This window comes from Tetrahymena thermophila (assembly GCF_000189635.1).
Source record: "Tetrahymena thermophila SB210 genomic scaffold scf_8254104, whole genome shotgun sequence".
NCBI classification, from domain to species: Eukaryota; Ciliophora; class Oligohymenophorea; order Hymenostomatida; family Tetrahymenidae; genus Tetrahymena; species Tetrahymena thermophila.
In genome coordinates, this window is record NW_002476052.1 from 89,602 (window position 1) to 110,912 (window position 21,311).

Sequence of the window (21,311 nt, forward strand, 5' to 3'; positions counted from 1 at the left end):
AGATTCAAAAATCATACATGAATAATATAAGTGTTCTATCGAGATATAATTTACGCTAATTTTAATGATTTAAATTCTAATTACTTTTTTAATAAAAAAAATATAATAAATAACAGGAAATTTCTTTTGTTCTAATCACAATCATATCATATAAATATTTTTTAAATTTGATAGGTATGGGTTATTAATAATCAATATTTTAAAATCTGCTGATTAGATTCATTTTTAAGCATTTTTGAGAATTTTTTTCAAGTAATTTTAAACACAAACAAAAATTATTTACATACATGCATAAAAATAGAGAGATAAATAGGATTATGAAATTGATCTCCAAAATTATAATTTTTTTATTAATATTACATAAATTTATATTTATTATCTATTCACTGGCTACTGGATAGCAAGCTAGCTGATTAGCTGCTTGATGAATGTCATAGTAAAATAAAAATTTAATTAATTCATTGACTCTATTACCAATTTTACTTTAAAAATATAAGTATTTTTCTATAAAGCTCTATTCACTGTTCTGATCTAGTTGTTTGAGACCTGCTTTGAGAATACTATTAGCTTTCCTTGAAAAACAATTTATCATCTTAAAATACTTTTTTTCTCTACTCTGTGACTTCAAATGGGGAGAAGTCTTCACTCTCTACTGAACCTATTAAAATAAATTAAAAAATTAGTTTATTGCTTCTGCATTAATTTATTTTCAAATTTATCATGAATATTTAAAAAAATCAGCAAAATTAAAATGCCCTTTTGATGCAAAATTAAATTTCCCTTTTGGTGTAAAATTTATTCATTTTTGAGGTAAATTTAAATAAAATATTCAAAAATAAAAATTTTAAACTAATCCAGCTTTTTACTTATTTTTCTATTGAATTTTATTATGTATACACTTTCTTTGTATTTAAAAGTTTTAATTACCTTCACCAGAAACTTAGATTTTCAAAGGTGGTGACTGTGGATCTCTGGAAGTTATTGAATATTCACACATATTTTCTTAGCGATTTGTAAAAGTTTCATGAGGTTTATACTATTTATAATAATTATTGTTATTGTTTTATTCTAAATTTCTGCTGAATTCTTTTTAATATTTATCAGCTGAGTCTTAAAGTTCGTTTTTTTAGAAATGAGGAACAGCAGCTCTTTGTTGGCTCTTACCTTAAATTTATTTATTAATTGATTGTGAAGTTGGGTCTTAATAGTAAGTTTTCTGATCAGCTAATTAGCGATTATTGCGATTGCTCAAATCAGGAGAGACATTTTGCTCAGATTTTTTACTAATCGAGTTTTGCTAGTCAGGAGAGCGTTCAGTAGTTAATTTGGAGCGCTGAGTTGAATTTAAATTTTAAAGACGATTTGGAATTATATAATTATTAGAGCTATTTAGATTATTTTAACTGTAATCAGCATAGTTGTTCACAGATTTCAAAGCATCATAAGACTAATTCTAATATTTATTTTGATATTAACTTGCTAAATTTTTAGTTTATTGTTATTATTACTACTATTAATGCTAAATTTAGTCAGAAAATACTAATTGCTAGGAATTGCCTACTTTCTCTTGTTTTTGCACTAATTCTTTATATCTTTATTCATAAATATTTTGGCTTTACTTCAGCCCACCTTTCAAATAGTTTCCGCTTGAAATTACTTCGTCATTGATACTTTATCTATTGTCTATTTAAGAATTCGACAATCTTTCGATTCCTAAGTAGCTATTTTAATCGTATGTCTTGTTATTATTGTTATTATCTCTGAAAGGATTTTAGATATAGTTATTGCTTGAGTTTATGTACCCAGAATTATCATACTGGTTTTAATATGATGGGTTCATTTGAGAAAAGCTCCCATTCATATTTCTTTATTTGTTAAAGTGAATTCTTTATGGTTAATAAGATGCAGCCGTAGCAAATGGATTTTGTAAAATGGAGCTTTAGTCTTGGAAACTATTCTCTGTCCTGTGTGAGTTTCTTTCATTGATTTATTGATTTTAGCCTAAGGCCTAAGAAGTTTGTAGATATGGATGAGGTCCATTAAGAGATTAATTGTTTGATCTAATATAGTGCTAAGTAAGGTGCTAGTTTAAATTCTAATAATTATAATAGCTCCTATTATTAATACTATCATTCACAGTTTAGTTAAATTATGATTATTATTATTAGTTGTTATTATTTGTTTGGTTTCCTACAAATCTTGAGCTCATACTTTAGCGGTTAGCACTGTCTTGGATAAAAGTGTTTTGCATCTATCCATCATCATGGACAATTATATCGCTTTCATCACCATCATAATACCTTTGCCCTTATAATTACTATTACTGAATTTAATTTTTGCCGTAGCTTTAATTTTCTACCTTAGGATCGTAAAGTTAATTTATTCTTTGGGGAGAAACTTCTACTTAATCATTTGTATATCTAAGCTGATGATTATGATTTTCGTTTACTGCGAAAGATCCAGTAGATTCCTAATGAAATTACTTAGATGCTGAGGGATTCTAAGAATTTCTGTTCTAATAATCACTTAAGTCATTGAAATTATTTTTAAAGCTATTTTACTGTTTTGCTCCATAAAAATTTTAAGAATAAAGGTTTTAGGATTAGCGTATATCTCCGGTTGCAGCAGTTGTAGCTGTGTAACTGCGAGATTTATTCAAAAATGTGTTATTTGCACTGTTAACGCTGTAATTATTTATTTATCTGGGTCTATCTTCAAATTGAGCACTATCTTCGTTGATATCATAAAGTTGCTACTGCTACTGGGATTAAATTTAAGAAGAAGAAGAAATGTTCTATTATTAGGATTATAAATTGTATGAAGAAGGCTAGAAATTTTAATTGTAATAGTTATTATTGTTGCTGCTAGAGACATTTTGATATGAATTATTTAGCTAAGAATTATTATTTGCAAGCTGGCTTTCTTATTCACTATAACCAGGTGGTTGATTCACAAAAACTTCTACGTCTTCATATTTTTTACCAAATTATTTCTAGTTTAGCTTGCGCTCTTAAATTTCTCCCTTTATTTTGCTTTATGCTCTTTGGACATTTAGTTGCTCTTTCTTGCTATTTACAGGGTTAAAAATATCTCCTTTTCTCATTTTACGAGGATCATAATATATTTTTCTTGAACCTTTTTGGCTCATTGATTTTTAGCGAGTTTTCTAGTGTTAAGGACTTTAATTTATTGATCCTTTATTTATTCCCTGAAAGCTTTGATTACTTCTGCCATGAAAGCTTTAGTTACTTCTATTTTTAATTCTTTATGGATGATCAGACTAGCTGTTAGGTTAAGCATGTTCAAAAGATTGCTGTTAATCATGAATATTATTCTTATTGTAATTATGAAGACTGTTATGGTCATTTTGATTGAAAGAATGCTAATCATTTCTCGAAGAAAGCTAATTAGTATGATAATTTGCTATAGCATCATTAAACTTTGGTGAAATTTATCCTTGAATACCAAATTAGTTTTAAACATTAAAATTAAATTTATTTTATTCTTTATTTGATTAATATTAATAATAATTTGGGTTTATTTTATTTTAATCCAGAGTCTCAAAGGAGTTCTGGTTTTAACCTTTTCTATAATTATTAACCACTTCAGGTTCATTAGCGTTATTGCTTTATTTATTTTACATATCATTAAAGTGGTTTTAACTACCATGCTAATGTTATTTTTCTACAGGCTAAAATTGATTTTAAACTTCTTTCTACTAGTATTTCTAATGTTAAAAGTTATTATCTTAACTAAACTGACGATAATTACTTTTTTATTTGTTGCTTTAATGTTAATCATTTTCTATGTTGAATTGCTTATAATTTTCAAAATTGCTTTTCCTATTTAATTTATATATTGATTCAATTAAGTAAATATTATAATGTAGATATATAAAAATTATCCTAAAAATTTATTTCATAATTAACTCTATTTTTATTTAAACTATTTTTATATTCAATAAATAATATTTTCTTTTATTCAAAAAATACTACTTCTTGTACTCAAAAAATAATACTTTCTTTCTTATAACTTTAAATAACAATTGGTTGAGTTAAATTTAAAAAAAAGAAAATTGTAAAATTAAAATTATTATAAATATTTAAAGAGTTATAAAATATTATTTTCACTTCTTAAAAAATAAATATTTTAAAATTAGTTTAAAAAAATATTTTTTAACTAAGTAATAATCAAAAATTATTTTAATACAATACAATAATTTTTATTGTAATAAATTATTTACACTTATTCGTCATTTAAGTGATGGTATTTAGGAGTGTATTTAATTGGCTTTGGGATATTTGGAGTTACTTCTGTCACTTTTAGAGCAACTTACTATATAGGCTTTTTACTTTTTGAGCCACTTGTATTTACCTCACACAAAGAGGAGCTCCTTCCAATTCTCTTTTCTATTATATTTAGAGATAAATTTTTCATTATTGTTGCAATTTTGTAAATTTAAATTACATGTTTAGTTAATACTTGCTTCCTAATTTTCTTAATACAACTTTGATAAGCTTGACTAGTTTTTTTCTTAGAAAGGTATTTTTTTTACTCCTTGCTTTCTTTATTCAGATTTATTTGCTTGCTAGTTGGAAAATTATATTTTTGTTGGAGGAGAAAATTATTGCAAAACAGGAGTTGCTGTTGCTGCTACTACCATCTTTTCTTATTTGCCATCAAACTTTTAATTAAGCCTTGTTAGTTCTTATCTTAAAGATTCAATTTCATTTTTAAGCTAAGATTGATCTCCTTAAACAAAATAGCTTTATATTTTTTCTAAAAATAAGTTTAAAACAAAGACAAAAATATTTTCATATATAAACAAAACCCTCTCAAATAATTTTATTAAAATTATAAAATTTACTCGATGCTTTAAGGATATCCTCTTGAAGATTATGAGAAAATTTAAAGTTAGAAATAATTGAATCTGCTCCAATAACTAACAATGAATCTAATATTTCTTTTTGATTTTTTCCTTTAAACTGCTTAAGAAAGTTATTGAGGAACTGATTTTCCTCCACTATTTAATCCATAACTTATGATAATAATTAGGTTTAATTCTTATAAATGTTATTCCAAGCTAAGCCTTCACCGTTTCAAACTTAAAGATTCACTTTTGTATTGCCTATTTTGATTTATTTAGTTTTTTTAAACTAAAAAAAGGACTTAATAAATAAATGAATGAAATTGATTAATTAATTATTTATTTGTTTTTTATCAATCACTATATTTAATTTTGAATAATTTTCTTTTAATTGCTAAATTCAATTTTGAAATAGTTATTATTGCAAAAGATTTTTCAGTTTGCCATTAATTCATTCATTATTTTATTGATTTATACGATTAATTGAAGTATTAACTCTCTTCATAATTGCACATTCATTTTACCAATTAATTAATTCATTCAAATAATATGTAGAGAACTTGAGATTCAAAATATTCTATTGATTATTCAAAAAGATATAATTTAGGTTGATAGTTGCTACTAAAAGAATTATTGATAAAGCGGTTAATTAATAAATAAACACATATAAATGATAAACATTCTCAACAAAAAATTATTAATTTTACTCTATTTATTATTATTATTATAAATTGCTAATTTAAATTTTATAATTTTATTAATTTAGATTTATTTCAAGTATTTTTTAATTATTTTGTAAAAATTATTTTATGAAATCAAACTAAATTCTCTTCTAATTTTTTTAAAAAAGAATTAATTAATTAACTATTTTTAAGAATTTAGATTCATATATTCTCAAATATATTTATTTACTTTGATAATTATTTTAAATTAAGAAACACTTCATTGAAGAGATGAAAATTAATTTTATATAAAAAGCTTGGAATTATATGAAAATTATAAAATAATTTCCACTATTTCTATAATTTTGTTATTTATTATTGCATGGAAAGTACACTTGCAATTATTGATTTAAGGGAGAAATATTTTATAATTTTTTCTAATTAATTGCATTTAAAGATAAATAAAGTTGGTAATGATTATTTTCAAATATTTTTCAAACAACTCAAGATTGCTCTGCAAAGAAGTTGCATAGTCTTTTATCCATCATAGTACTTCCGTTGTTGATGTCTTCGTCTCCAAATTAATAATCGTTTGCTGATTAGTTATAGTCCATTTTTTATTATATTTGAGAGTAGTGAGATGGATTTCTTAGGTTATGATCAATCACAGAGTCATCTTTCATTTTATTATTACTACTATTATGAATGTAGTCTCCTATCTGCTACTTTGTTTGAGATTTGCTATTGAGAATATTTCCGTAGTTATTGTTAGATTAATGATAGGAAGTAAATGTGTTATCGAATTTCTATTGAGAAAATTAGTCTTCCCCTTCAAACATTTTTTAGAAAAATAATCTATCTTTTTGTAGTACTTCTTTCATGTTGTTATCAAGCTTGAATGAGGATAAAGAACTATTTATACTTCTATTTTGTTGGTCATCTTATTTTTAATTACATTAAAATAAATTAGTCTTATTTAATCAATAATAAATTTAATTTATTTACAATTATCCTGTGCCATTGAACTTTAGTCTAAATTATCAGATAAATTCTTTTAGTATGGAGGAGGATTCATGAGTGTCTTTTTATAACTGATGTCATTCGCAGATTATTAGAGATAAGAAGAATTTTGATATGAATCGTTTAGCTAATCAAACCCGTTTTAATTGAGCTAGTTTTACCCATTATTTGAGTAGGGATAGGTAGATTGATCTGAAAACATTGGTTTGCTTTGCGAATACTTTTTGCTAGCAGGTTATATAATATCTTGGTCTGAAATACAGGTCTCTTTTTTGTTTGGCTTTAAGTTTGAGAAATGGTTGATGATTGGACTATGGAGCATATTATTGGCAATGGCTGATAAGTTCTAGGAATTTGAAGTTGTATTATTTATGTTGTTGCTATATTATTCATAATTTCCCTTAGCATTATTATTGGAGTAAATACTGCTTTGATCGTTATATCTGTAATTGAATGAATTCTATTCACCATAATTAGAGTTAGTAGACTTATCGTGAGGATTATTTGGCATGTTCATATAATTGAAATTTTCATCATTATAATTTTGCTTGTTTTCATTAAAGTTGTTATTTCTCATCGCTTCCTGATAATTTGTTGGAGTATATGATGACTTTTAGTCAAAATTGGAATACTAATCTTCTATCATCTCATTCTAAAATTAGTAGTACTTCTATTGGTTCTGAGACTAAGAGCAAATATTCTTAAATTCGCTATATGACTCATCTATCATTGGAACAGGTGGTATTTCTTCGGAAATTTCTTTACCCTAATACTCTATGTTTTAGTATTAGTTGCTTGAATTTTACTTCAACAATTTATGTTGATTTCTTCTTAAATTATAGTTATTAATCTAGTATGATGAATCTTCATCATCGCTATTGTTGTTGTTTTCTTCAACATTATTTGGCTCATCTAAGTTAGAATAGAGTTCATTTCCTTTGCTGATCTTTTGTTAGTAAGTTTATTAGTTATACTATTACTAATAGATATAGTCATTATAGGCTTAGCCACCTTAATTAAATTGTAAATCATGTTTGTAATATGGTCTCATTTCGTCTTCTTCTAATTCAGATCCATTCACAACACGAGTTTGTGATTTATTTCCTTGCATATTCATAGCACCTTTTTCCTTTATGACAAATTACACATCATGGTTAAATCCTCCTTTCAAAGACTCTTTCTGAAGTCTTATTTCATCCTTTATTTTAGAAGTAACATTCTTCAAATAAGTAGGTTGCTACTGTTTTTTCTAAGTCTGCTTTTTAGATTCTTCCATTTTTTTCTGTTTGTTTATTTCTACTTTTTTCTAAAGAGACTTTGTGGTTGCATACTTTGTTTGTTGTTGTTATTATATTTATGGTTGCTCTTTTTAACTCCCTTAATTACTATTTACTTTTTTCTGCTATATTTATTATTGTTATTAAGGTGGCTAAGAAGAATATTGATTTGTATTTGGAGGTTAATTCATTATTGCTATAGTTTAATTACTATTTTATGAGAACCCGTTTTTTTTCTAATCTGTAGTATTGTATTGTGTATTTATTGAGTTTTCTCTTCCATCTTTAAATTTTGGAGAAGTAAAGTTTGCATTATTTGATTTTTAATGTGAGTTTTGATACTAAGCAGCAATATTAATATTGCTTCCAACACTATTAAAATTTTAAGTTTAAGGTTATTAACTTTACTAAATTTAAGTAGGTAAGAACTGTTAATGCGAAGATAGAGACACATATTCATGAATCTCATTTTTAAAAGGTTCTGCTTATTCACTTTTTTGAAGCTCTTATTAGCCAGAATCCCATTTTTTTCTTTGTTTTGAGAGTTAATTCAAATTCTCAGCATTTTAAACTCTAGGTTCTTCTTTCATGCAAAATAAAGCATCTTTACTTGAAATAATAAAATTTATTTTATTACAAAACAGAAAGAATCATAATTAAAAAATAATACATGTGTTTGTCATCTAAGTGGTGTCTTGTTGTAGTTTTTACTGAGTCATACTTTATAGTAGAGGGGATAGTTTCAGTGATTTTTGGAGCTATTTGCTCATGATTTTTAATAAATTTTCTTTTTTAAATATCTTAAGATTCTGAGTCATTAAAACCTTAAAGCACTAAAGAACTAGCTTCTTCGCTATTGCTCCTTACTTATTCTAAAAATTAAATCAGAAATATAGATTTTGACTTATTAAATATACCATTATTCTATGAAGATTATTGATTTAATGAGTTAGATCTTTCTCCATTTCTCCAAGCTGAAGAAGGTTTCTTGGTCATATCTAAAAAAATACAAATATTTGAAATAAATACAAGCTATAAAATTATAATATTTATTAGCTTACTTTTTGCTGTAAATAAAGAGTTTTAGTCTGTTTCAAACAATTTGTGCTAAGAACCAGGACTAGTTTAAAAGTTGATTTGTTACTTTTAATTTTATTGTGGAGTGTTGAGAGTTTTGACAATATTACTATTATTGTTAGATTAATTTGGCAAAGATTGCAATCTTTGCTAAGATAAAAACTAATTAGATCTGTTATCTTTCGAAGGTAACGCATTTTATCGTGTTGAAGGAGGTTATGGAGGAATAGAGTTAGTTGGTTTTAAAATAGAACTAGCAGAAATGCTAGATAAATTATTACAGTTAAAGCTAGGCTCAGTGTTTTGTTTTTTCTCAGAGCTCAGAGTTTCAAATTTGTTTGACAATTTATTTAACTATTCCTTTATGTTTGATAACTCTTTTCTTAGATTTCCTGTTTCATCCATTTTCTCAAAAATTTAATCTTTTTTTAAAATAAAATTTGATTTTCCATCAAAAAAATGCAGATATTTTAAAGATAACTAAATAAATATTGCCTAATAATAAAAACAAATATCTTCTTTGAATTACTTGAAATTCTATTTATTTGATCAACTTAAACTGCCTCTTTTTATTCTAGCTACAAAGTTCTTAATCCAATTAGGGCCAAGCGCTAAATAATATCTTACTATTCATCATTTGTGTAATGTCTTAGATGAAAAGAAAGAATTTCTTAAATTTTATTTTGCATATCCATTTCTACTGGTTGATTCTATTTGTTATTTTGCTTTGATACTAAAAACTGTGGTTACTATTAGTTTAAAGGTCCCCTCTTTTCCCTATATTTTACTGAACTTTCTCTTGATAGTTAATTCTGTAAATATTTTTTTATCAAAATTGAAAGATAGATTGATAAATTGATTGATAGATAGAGAGATAAATTGATATTTAATTTAATTAAAAAAAAATATTTGAAAACTTATAATTTAGTTTTTGAATTATTTTAAATTACTAACAAGCAAACATTCAATTAAGCGAAATAAATATTTCTTAATTACTTATTATTTTGCTTAGTAACATCTCCCTCGTTGCCGATTTTTAAATAAATGGTTAGCCGTAAAAATAAATAATTTAAAAATCTTAATAAATTTTAGAAGATATTATTAAAATTTGAATTATATCTTTTATCACTGATTAAATCATGCATACTCAATAAAAAAATCAAAATCTATTATTCTTTGTTTTATTAATGTTTTAAATGAAATAATAAAAATAATATTTGTTTAATACAACAAAAATTATTCTTTTCAATAAGTTTTTATCCTTAAAATCATTTATTTAAGTAATAAAATCCATTTTTAAAAGTTATAAATATCATTTTTTTATAATTAATTTTAAAATTTATGATTATTTATTCTTCTTAAGAATTTAAATTCCAACATTTAAATGCTATAAAAATTATTTTATTTAAATTTCAAATATTAAATTATAAAAATTTTTTAAAGATCTATTTTTTAAAAAACTGAATTTAAAATGACCTCAATTACAGTAAATTAATTATTTTTTGTAAAATAATTACTTGCTTATTCTATAATAGCAATTAGTTATTATGCTTAACTAAGTATTCAACAAATTCAATTTTTCTTCATCAATATTACCATTTTTATCAATAATAAATATATATAAAAATTTATTTTAAAATTTAAAACTAAAAAAATTTTACATCATAAATATTAAACATTTCTAATTTAATTATTAGTAAAAAAAAAAAAAAACAAATAATTTCAAAAAAAATATTTTTTAATTAAATTAAACAAAAATTAAGTAAAAAAAACGAATATATCAAAAGAAAATAAATAAAATTAATAGCATTTAAAGATACACTTGTGTTTCTAAATGGATAAGTTAGCTGTTTTTAGAATCAAACAATTTATTGTTATTAAATTAGTTAGTTAACTTTTAATAATCTATTTCTTTTGCTAATATTAAAGTCTAAGGCTCATTTATAAGAAAGAATTTGTTAATAGGAAGCACTCCTGCTCAGCCAAAGAAATTGCAGAAAATTAGAATAATGGGCAAATTAATAGAAGAGTTAACAAACAATTCTAATAAAAGACATTCTATCTATTTTTAAAATAAATGAAGATTTTTGACAAGAAAGATTATACATACATACATAATCATATATTTATTTTCTTTGTTATCATAAAAAACATTAAATAAAACAAATATATTTATTTAGTTGTAAGAGAAAACAATATAATCAAACAAAAAACTAAAAAGAATCTATAGATTGGTCTATTATTTATTAGTAAAATCAAAATGGCAAATATTCATAGAATAGGAGATTATGAAAATTAAAATAATGGTAATTACAACCAATTCGGTGGCGGAGATGTGTAATAGGACATGCAAAGATTAAGGGCTATGAATATACCTTTGATGAGTAATTTATTAAATAAATAAATTTATTCAATTGATATAAAATATATTTTTTGAAATTAAATTTTTATGCGTTATCTATCAATCAATCAAAAACACTCTTTTATGAATGAATAGACTTAGATGACTCTCAACCTATTAGCCCTAGAAAAGAGAGCTTCTGGGACATGTTGAAAATCAACTTTTGTCCAAGATTAAAATTGGTTTCATTTACAGTTTTTATTTCAACTGTGAACATTATAATATTTATAATCACATCAGCTCAAGGAATACAAAATACCGATGGTAGTTTGCTTCTTTAATAAAAACCTGATGTAAGAATTTATTAAACAACTCTTTTCAACAATTAAATAATAATCATGTTTAATTTTATTATTTGTAGGTCTTAATTGATTTTGGAGCTAATTATCCAACAAAAATCAAGCACAATGGTTAAGTATGGAGATTAATCACAGCAGTTTTCCTTCATGGCAGTTTCTATCACATTTTCTTCAATACTCTTTCAACATTTATCTTTGTTTCTTCAATTGAAAGATCCTATGGAGTTATTGTAACCTTCATTATATGGATCATTTCTGGTATTGGTGGAAATATCTTTTCTGCAGACTTTGCCTCACCTAATTGTAATATATATATATACATAAATTAATTAATTAATATACAGCAATAGCTTAAAAATAGAATCTAAATCAAAAAGCAAATCAAATGAAATTATTTTTATTATAAATCAAGCAATTAATAAATAATTAAATACAAATACAAACAAGTTTATGAATGAAGGAATGAATTTCACCATTTAAATAGAAGCAAATACAAAATATTTTGAATAAAGCATTAAAATTTCAAAGTTAAAAAATGGAAATTATTTGAATTAAATATGAATTTATTGACTAATTTAATTATTTGAATATACTATTATGATTATTTTTGATTAAATAAATATCGAATAAACAAAAAAAACTAATTTTTTTTAAATAGTTTTATTAATAAATTTATTAAAAAAATTAGAAAAATAAATAAAATTAATAAAATATAATAAAAATTATTTTATCATTTAAATGTAAATTGAATAAATTGTCATGTATTTTAATTATTTTTACTTAACTAAAAATAGCTCTTTCAGTTGGTGCCTCAACTGCAATTATGGGAATGATCGGATTGTACATAGCTTTTTTGATTTTAAATTGGAAAGCTTTAGAATTTATGCAATAATTGAGATGCTGCTTAGTCATGTTTGCCTTTTTAATGGTTGCAATGATATTTTTGCTCGGAGCTTCTATGGGATATGGAACTACTCCAGGTTATTCACAAAATATAGATAACTATGGACATTTAGGTGGTTTGATTACTGGTATTTTAGCTGGTGTTGTAATTCCAAAGCCGATTTAGAGTGGATAGTATGAAAAGAATGCTAAATACATTTGTGGTTTCCTTCTTGGTTTATATACAATTTTAACATTCACCTTGTTCTTTACTGTAACAGATGTTTGAGTATGTATGTGTGCTGACTTTAAAATTGAAAAAGAAAGTAATTAATCTGGATAAAAAATATTATTAATTAAATCAAACTAATTTCTAAAAAATAAGTAAATAAATAAATATATTTCAATATACATAGAATATTATTAGATTTATTCTAGGTCTTTATCAAATTGTATTTTTGCTGCCTTTGTATTAAATTTCTAAAATATCTCTCTTAAAGATCACATTTTTAAAAAAAAAGATTTATTGTTTATTCTTATTATACCATTATCTAAATTAAAGCTCATTTTCTTTGCCCTTAAAATACAGGCTAATAAGCTATAAATCAATCTTACAACCAGTTTTACCTTTTAATTAATATTAAAAAATATTTGTTCTATATTTGAAAATAATATATTACACAGCTTTAATTTATATTTATCGATCTATCTATTTATTAATTTATTTATTTATCAATTCTATGATTTTCTCTCAAATTTGAAAGCATTTTTGTGAACAAGTAGATGGTTCTTGAGTTATTCCAAAAAATACTGTAAATTAAAATAAAAGTAGGTTTCCTAAAAATTGAGTTACTCTTTTTAAACAATTCAAAATTAAAAGAAAATTGCATATGACGATTAGATAAAGAGTATAAATAACAATTTAATGATTAGGCTTAATATTTAGATATTTTTTGTCAGGTTTTACAAGTTTTTGCGCACTTTGAAAGAATACTGCAATTTTTATATCTAACAACATATATTTTTTTTCTTTTTGCGAGAATCAAACAAAAAAATATCATAAACTAGACCAATTAACAATTAAATGGTTGATTCATATTGAAAAATAGAAAGTTTTTTTGTTAATTATTATTATTATTAATCAATTGATAATTGCTTTTATACAACTATGAGATGTTTCTTATTATTGTATTAGTAAATAAATTAATAAAAACATAACAAAAAAAGAGATACACAATCAAAGAAACAAACAAGAAACAATAAATAAATTGAAAATTAAATAACTAATTAAGCAAATATACATCAATAATAAAACCAAACAATTGAGCAAATAGTTTATCTATCTATCATTCAACTCAATAAATAATTAAAGGAACAAACAAACAAATAAATTAATTAATTAACAATCAAAATCTCATCTAACAAAAAAGTGTTTATTCATTAGAATAAAGAGCACTCAATAAAGAAATTCAAGCAACAGAAATTGCAAAACAAATTTTTAACTTTTTGCTGAAGAGAAAACTTGAGAGTATCTGCAACTAATATTTTGTATATGGAACTATCTAGCTGCATAAAGCCAGGCGTGCTGAGCAGCTTGGAGAGTATAAAAAATATCTCTGAGATTAGCAAAAATCCATTCAGCTCGTTCTTCTAAATTTTGTAAGAGTAACAAGAAAAAAAAAACTTTTCTAAGTTCCCAGTTCTAGCTGAAATAAATTCATACGCACATCCAAACGAATATGAGAAATACAACCAATAAAGGTAGATCTACAAGTCGAGAAAAATGACTTTTACTGAAGAAGAAGATTTATGCAATGACACCTTCAATCTTAATCAAAATACTTCTGATAATTTGTAAGCAATGTAAATAGAATCCAATCAGAATAAATTTAACTTTAATGTTGGAAACAATCAAAAAGAAGAATGCAATTAATAACCATTCTTCTAGGATGAGCTTTTGTCTTAGAACTTTGAATGTGCTGTATCAGAATACTGCAATGGATACGAAGAAGAAGACCAAGAAAACGAAGAAGGAGGAGCAAATACTCCAGGATTCACTTCTTAATACCAATCTCCTTAATCTAAGTGTTTGATTACAGATACTATCAATAAATCTAATTCTTATTACACTTAGTAAAACCCTGTTTCAAATGAATTTTTTACGCGCTCCTAATAGCTTTTTGAGGGATCTCCAGTTTTTAGTAATTATTTTCATAATAATTCAAATAATTAAGCTGTGAAACAAGAGCGTAAGATACACGCTTACAAACAAAACTAAAGCCCAAATCCAAAAAGTGACTCTATTTTATTTCCCAATTTAACTTCATAAAATGGTAATCATAAGATTAAAATAATTTTTTACATTAAAAATAAATATAAATCATTTCAATTTTATTTACCTTAAATAAGTACTTTTTACCCTAAAAAAAAAACAGAACTTTATATTTTGCCTCAAATTTTAAATAAAAACTTTTTAGCAAACTAGAATTTTAAATTAGTGGATTAATTTAATAATAAATTCAGTAGATACATAAATATACATTCATAAACATTATTAAAGACTATTTATAAAAAATAAATTTAAAAAATAGTTTAATATAAGATAATCAGTAAACATTTGGAAAGGATTTAGAAGTTGGTAGAAAAGATAAAGAATACCTAAGTTGTTAGAAAGTATATTTTAAATAGCTAGCACACAGTAATTACAAAATATTATTTATTTATTAATTTCTTTCTTTTTTTATTTTTTTATTTATTAATAAAAAAATCTATCTTCTTGTCTTACTAACTAGCAAAGAATAACTCTTTTATTTATTTCACATTAACAAAAGGACTGCTTAGAAAAAGTCAAGAATTGCTTATTGAAACAAAAAAAAATTAACAATTTACCTTTTATCACATCTTGTTTGTAAATAATTCGATTCTAACTCTTTTAACAAAAATTTAATGTAAATTATTTCTTTTATTAAATTAATTGATTATTTTTAATAATATTTATCGTGTTTCCTGTCAAAAAATCTCTGAATTATAATTTATAAAGTCTTTTGTAAGATAAATGAATAGTTAGATAGATTACTTAATTCAATTTTTATCAATAAACATAAAAATTTAATTTAATTATTTATTTATTAATAAATTGATTAGATTGCTGCTAAGGATAAACAAAAACAACAAAACTTAGCCTATTAATCTTAAGTAGCATATCAAAAGGCATTCCTAAAGCTTGAAGAAAATTATCAAAGGACATTAGAATAAATTTAAAGCTACAATTGTCCAACAGAAAACTTGAAATACAATTTAAAAGAATAGCTTCTTGACTCTAAAGCGATGGCTCTTCCTTAAAACTATGAACAATTGATAAGATTTATAAGCAGTTTAAGAAATTTGATAAATTAAATATATTAAATTAAATTATAATAATAAGACCAGTCTTTAAATCAAAATAATTTAACTACACTTAAGAGAAGCATGTCAACTCCAACAGTCTAAATAAGATCTTAATCTATATTTTCAAATTTTAACCAATCTATAAATAATTTAAAGAAGTCAACCTCTATTCACCTTGCTTCATTTTCTAATAATTTTAATAGCAACTCATTGGTTAAAGAATCTGAATTTTAACAAAGACAATCAGAGAATAAATAATTAAATGAAGGCAATATTCCTGTCAATTCCTAATAAAACATAAACTCGTTTCCCATATTTAACTAGAAAAATAATATACCAAGCTCTAAAAATTAATTCTAAAATGAATAAAACTAGTTTTTCATAAATTTTTCTAACAAAAATTAAGAATCATAAAACTAAAATATTCAGCTTTTTAACTTAAATCCTTAAAATATTTTAAACTAACAACAACAACATATTTCAACAAGATCAACAGCGACAACATAAAAAGATAATAGCAACCAAAATGAGAGCCAAAATGTAAATCTATTTGGACTTTCAGTTTAAAAAAGTTCAAGGTCATCTTCAGTGAGATCGAGCCATTTTAATGAAGACAACGATATTTGCAACTCGCCTTTATCTACATCAAATAACATCTTTAATTTTACCAATAAATTATAGAGTAAAATTATTTATTTATTTATTAATTTTCATTTTAATGGCGAATATTTTGTTTAAAAAGTTAATAAATAAATAAACATAAATTTTCTATTTTTAATACCCCATGAAAATAAGACTTAAATTTTTCTAATTTTCTATAATCTAAGAAGAAAATACTAAGTTTTTGTTTTTATAATGCTACTTTTTATAACAAAAGTAGTATATAAATAAATAAACATCTAAAAATTCGCCTTTTTAATAATTTAATTTATTTTAAGACAATATTTTATAAAATAGATATTGTAAAAGAGGATGATAATTCTTAAGTCTGCTACAAGAATTCATTTTCAAATAAATTTGAATTTTTATCTAATAATTTTATTGAACAAGAATGCCCTTAATAAGAATAGAAAGAAATCAGTGATTTCCAAAACAATTAAAAAATGGAATCAAAAAATAGTAAATTAGAAGCTTAAACAAAATCTCCTTTGATAGCTTCTGATAACGAAGAGACTGCTTTGCCTACTTTCAAATGCTGTTCTAATAATAATCCTTTCTTTGATTATAGTCATACTCCAACTATTTAATCTTTTAAATCAAGTCAAAAAAATAAATCTAATGCCATGTTTATTGAGTGAAACATAATAATTTTTCTCGATTCTAAGCTTTAACAGATGGAAAATTTAACGATAACTTAAATAATTAAAACTGTTAATAAAAATAAATTTAAAACCATCTATTAGCTTGATAATTGAGAAAGAAAAATAATTAATTAATAAAAAAATATCAAAAACAAAATAAAAAGATTTGTTAATATAAAGAAGAAAGGTATGGAATAAAATGAAATGAAATAAAAATGGAGTGGAATGCATAAAATATTTATTTATTTATTAACAATTAATTTAAAACACTTAGCTCACTTCCTATATAAAATAAAATGAATAAACTAAATGAAGTATTTTAGAATTATAATTAAATTGTATCACTAAATTTATAAATTATTAACCAATCAATGTTGTAATTAATTCATTAATTTAATTCCAAAAAAACTTAAACGTTTCATTAAATTAAAAAAACAAGATAAGTACATTTTTTTATAAAAGAAGGAAGGAAGAAAGTAATGAATAGAATAAAATAAAGGGAATGTTTAAAATATATTCTTTGATTATTTTTAATAATTGATTTAAAACATTTAGCTCATTTCCTATGTAATATATAATCAATAAATAAATTAATAATTTATTAAACAAAATAAATATATTTTTTTTATACAAAGAAGTAAGGATTAATAAATAAAATAAAATAAAGGGAAAGAATAAAATATTTATATATTTGTTAACAATTTATTTAAAGTATTCAACTGATGTAAATAAATAAATGAAGTTTTTAGAATTATTATTAAATTGTAAGGTTATTATTAATTCATTAAATTGATTCTAAAAAAAATAAATATTTCTTTACAATTTAAGCTTAAATAAATACACAATTAATATCTTCTTATTTCTTTCAAATTTATCTTACTTCTTTAGAACGGTCAATGGGGTCAAATCTTAACACCTAACTATATACTATAATTAGTGGTTCAATTTAACTAATTCTTTGTGAATCAATCAATAATTAGTAAGAGAAAGATTTGAAGTTTAAATATCCAGATTTGATTGCTTCCCTATTTGATGGTTTGGTCAATAGCAAGCTTAATTTAATGATTAGGTAGTTTATATTTCAAACAATATAAATAGAAAGATAGAGATAGCTAGAGATACATACATACATGCATAGATAGATAGATACTTATCAGTGCGATTAATAATATTTTTGCAAAATTAATAATTAAATAATTGCTTAAATTTAATAATCAATAATTTTTTAATAAAGAAATAAGGAAACAAACTAAAAAGCCATAAATTAATTAGGAGTCAATGTAAATGCAATAGATATAAGTTAAAACAGTTTTTTTAGGAGATGCAAGTAATCAGAACATATTATGAATGGTGTGATTGAGTCTAAATTTCATTTTTTAATTTTAATTAGATGTAGGTAAAAGCAGCATTCTCTGTAGATTTATAGATGATTAGTTTGATGAAAATATTTAGGCAACTTCTGGAGCTGATTTTAAAGTTAAATCAATCACTTACAACAATAAAAAAATAGATTTTCATGTAAGTTGGTTAATTTAGAATTATTTAAGCAGCTAATTTAATCATTTTTTATTTTTCTTCGTTTATTAAGCTTTGGGATACAGCTGGACAAGAACGCTTTCGCTCTCTTACATAGCTATACTATAAAGATGCTTCTGTGGCTTGCATAGTTTATGACATAACAAATAGGAATTCGTTTGAAGTTTTAAATTATTGGTTTAAAGAGTTGAAATAGCATGCCAAAGAAAATATTAGTATGAATTATCAAATCCTTCAATACAAATTATTTTCTTGTTTATTTATTTCTTAGGAATTAATAACATTTTTTTAAATAGTAAAAATTATAATTGGCAACAAAATGGATTTAAGTCAATAATAATAAGTCCAATTAGACAAGGCACAAACCATGGCTAAAGTAAAACAAGCAACTTGTCTTTATTTGTTGATACTTGTTTTATTAATATTTAGAAATATTTTAATTAGGAGAACATAATATTTGGTATTAATTTTATATTTATTTATTTAATAAGACTAACGATGCTATTCTCGTATTAACAAGTGCAAGAGAAGGAACAGGAGTTCAAGTAGAATTTATTTAGTATAAACAAAAATTTACCTATTTCATTTATTTACTTATTTAATCAAAGGAAGTCTTTTAAAAGATAGCAGTTTAAATAGAGTAATCACAATCTGAGCAAATTAAATAAAAGCAAGCCACAAAAATTATGAAGCCTTAAGAATAAAAAAAACCATCCTGTTGCTGATTGACTGAAAAAAATTCCAAATGGAGTTAATGGTTTCAGTTTTTAAGAAATAAATTAATAATTTATTAAGAAATTGCAATTTTGTCAAACAAAATAAATAAAATAAACAAACAAACAAATAAATAAACTAATAAACAAAATACATTATTAAATTATTACATAATAACATCAAACTTAAGCTTCCATAAATACACATAATAATAACTAAATAAGTAAATAAATCCTACCTTTAAAGCTAAACTAATATTTAAAAATAAAATATTTAATAATTAACAAATCAATTTAATTTTTAATAAAATAAATTATTATATTAAGGTATTAGAGAAATCTATCTATCTATCTATCTACCTTTTATTCAAATATATGTTTTTTAAAATATGCTTAACTAATCATTACTTTTACCACCTTTTAAACAATCATTTATTTATTTAATTAATAATTAGTAATAAATGTATCTATTGAAAATTTATAATATACTCTATACTTTCAATTTAGTATTAATTTATTTCCAGTTTTAAATTCATGTGGGTACCTAATATCGATTTTACGTTTTATTTTTATCAAATTTTAGGTTTTTTTATAAAAGAGGAAAATGGGTATATATGCAAAATATTCATAAATTAGATATAAATTGTTCTAAATGGTTTTCTTTAATAATTATCAAATAAATAAAAAACAAAAAATATATATAAATATACATATTAAAAATTAATTTTAAGTTGTATTCTGAGTGCATTTATATGTGCGAGTATTTCTATTCTATTCTATCACCAATATGATTATACCTTAAAAAATATATTAGTTTTAAGTATTTATTAAAATAATAATTCAAGAAAGGCTAAATAAATAGTGCCAAAATAATAAATAAGAGTTTTTGGTGCTGTTTATTTATTTTTAGCAATTAGTTGTAAACAATAAATAAACAAATTAATTTTTACTTTAGGTTGAGTATAAAAGTAGATAGTTTAACACATTATGATAAAGCAGAACCTAAGCATGAAATACCTTCATTTCCAATTTGATTACAACTTTAAATTTTATAAGATTACTTAGAATTTCAATCAAATAAGAAATATAATTAATAGTTTACTAAAAAATTAAAATATAATGATAAAAAATAAAAAGAACCTTAACAAATGGAAGTAAAAAATAAAATTTTGCTTTTTTGTTTGCTTTTTATACATAATAGTTACTTACTTATTTACTTATTATTTGTAAAAACTGAAATTATAGGATAAAATTTAAACTTTTACCTTATATCTAGAGTTAAATTAGAGAGATTTATACAGTTTTATAAGATAGAACCTAAAAACTTTGCTCCTTCGTCAATAATTTAATTATCACTATTAAATAAAATTTGATAAACTGTCACATCGAATAAAAAAAGAAGGAACAATTTAATTATTTCTACTTCAAAGCATATATAGATATAATTTAAATACTGTAATCAAAGAAAAATAAATAAAAGCTCAAATCCAAAAAAATAATAATTCTTTTAAAAATAATTATTTCAGATAAATAGATTGATAGTTAAAAATTAAAGAGAATATATGAGGATTTAAGTTAGTAATTATTTTAACATATAAATATCAAAAAAAATCTAATAGTGATTTGGATATTATAAGATTTTTGATAAATTTATTATATATTTTATATTGATTTTTATAAAGTATACACTTCCAAGTTTTATATTCTAAATAAAGTTCATAGATACACAAGATTTAAATAGCTAGATTTGATATAAATAAATATATTAGATAATTAAGTATTAAAATAAATTATTTTATTTTAATTTTTGTCATAAAAACTCTGTTTGTTTTCTAATTTTTCAATTTGAATATATGGTATAAGATATTAAATTTTATTTATATTTATTT

General features: G+C 22.9%; 6 protein-coding genes across 6 annotated transcripts; 3 read left to right on the forward strand and 3 right to left on the reverse strand. All coding sequences in view use genetic code 6, as the record gives it.

The window, feature by feature from the left end:
* Positions 1–518: 518 nt before the first annotated feature.
* On the reverse strand, positions 519–5,036 carry TTHERM_00711930 (endo-1,4-beta-xylanase xylA, putative; the record flags this gene model as incomplete). Its single annotated transcript, XM_001025853.2, has 5 exons — positions 519–658; positions 928–3,842; positions 4,244–4,409; positions 4,468–4,779; positions 4,868–5,036. The coding sequence occupies 5 exons, from the start codon at positions 5,034–5,036 to the stop codon at positions 519–521; spliced, it is 3,702 nt and encodes a 1,233-aa protein (XP_001025853.2).
* Positions 5,037–6,032: 996 nt separating this feature from the next.
* TTHERM_00711940 (transmembrane protein, putative) lies at positions 6,033–10,048 on the reverse strand (the record flags this gene model as incomplete). Its single annotated transcript, XM_001025854.2, has 6 exons — positions 6,033–6,469; positions 6,535–8,435; positions 8,497–8,698; positions 8,744–8,824; positions 8,888–9,325; positions 9,433–10,048. 6 exons carry the CDS (start codon positions 10,046–10,048, stop codon positions 6,033–6,035), a joined length of 3,675 nt encoding a protein of 1,224 aa, XP_001025854.2.
* A 1,115-nt stretch (positions 10,049–11,163) lies between these two features.
* On the forward strand, positions 11,164–12,774 carry TTHERM_00711950 (rhomboid protease; the record flags this gene model as incomplete). Its single annotated transcript, XM_001025855.3, has 4 exons — positions 11,164–11,287; positions 11,401–11,597; positions 11,666–11,906; positions 12,398–12,774. 4 exons carry the CDS (start codon positions 11,164–11,166, stop codon positions 12,772–12,774), a joined length of 939 nt encoding a protein of 312 aa, XP_001025855.1.
* Positions 12,775–14,037: 1,263 nt separating this feature from the next.
* TTHERM_00711960 (hypothetical protein) lies at positions 14,038–17,170 on the forward strand (the record flags this gene model as incomplete). Its single annotated transcript, XM_001025856.3, has 5 exons — positions 14,038–14,818; positions 15,077–15,183; positions 15,317–15,433; positions 15,630–16,554; positions 16,830–17,170. The coding sequence occupies 5 exons, from the start codon at positions 14,038–14,040 to the stop codon at positions 17,168–17,170; spliced, it is 2,271 nt and encodes a 756-aa protein (XP_001025856.2).
* A 1,281-nt stretch (positions 17,171–18,451) lies between these two features.
* TTHERM_00711970 (small guanosine triphosphatase family (GTPase)-like Ras family protein) lies at positions 18,452–19,434 on the forward strand (the record flags this gene model as incomplete). Its single annotated transcript, XM_001025857.2, has 6 exons — positions 18,452–18,500; positions 18,564–18,691; positions 18,762–18,924; positions 19,006–19,085; positions 19,201–19,254; positions 19,318–19,434. The coding sequence occupies 6 exons, from the start codon at positions 18,452–18,454 to the stop codon at positions 19,432–19,434; spliced, it is 591 nt and encodes a 196-aa protein (XP_001025857.2).
* Positions 19,435–20,094: 660 nt separating this feature from the next.
* On the reverse strand, positions 20,095–20,618 carry TTHERM_000711979 (transmembrane protein, putative; the record flags this gene model as incomplete). The annotated part of the gene is made up of 3 exons (XM_012800529.1): positions 20,095–20,219; positions 20,373–20,462; positions 20,525–20,618. The coding sequence occupies 3 exons, from the start codon at positions 20,616–20,618 to the stop codon at positions 20,095–20,097; spliced, it is 309 nt and encodes a 102-aa protein (XP_012655983.1).
* Between the last annotated feature and the right edge of the window lie 693 nt (positions 20,619–21,311).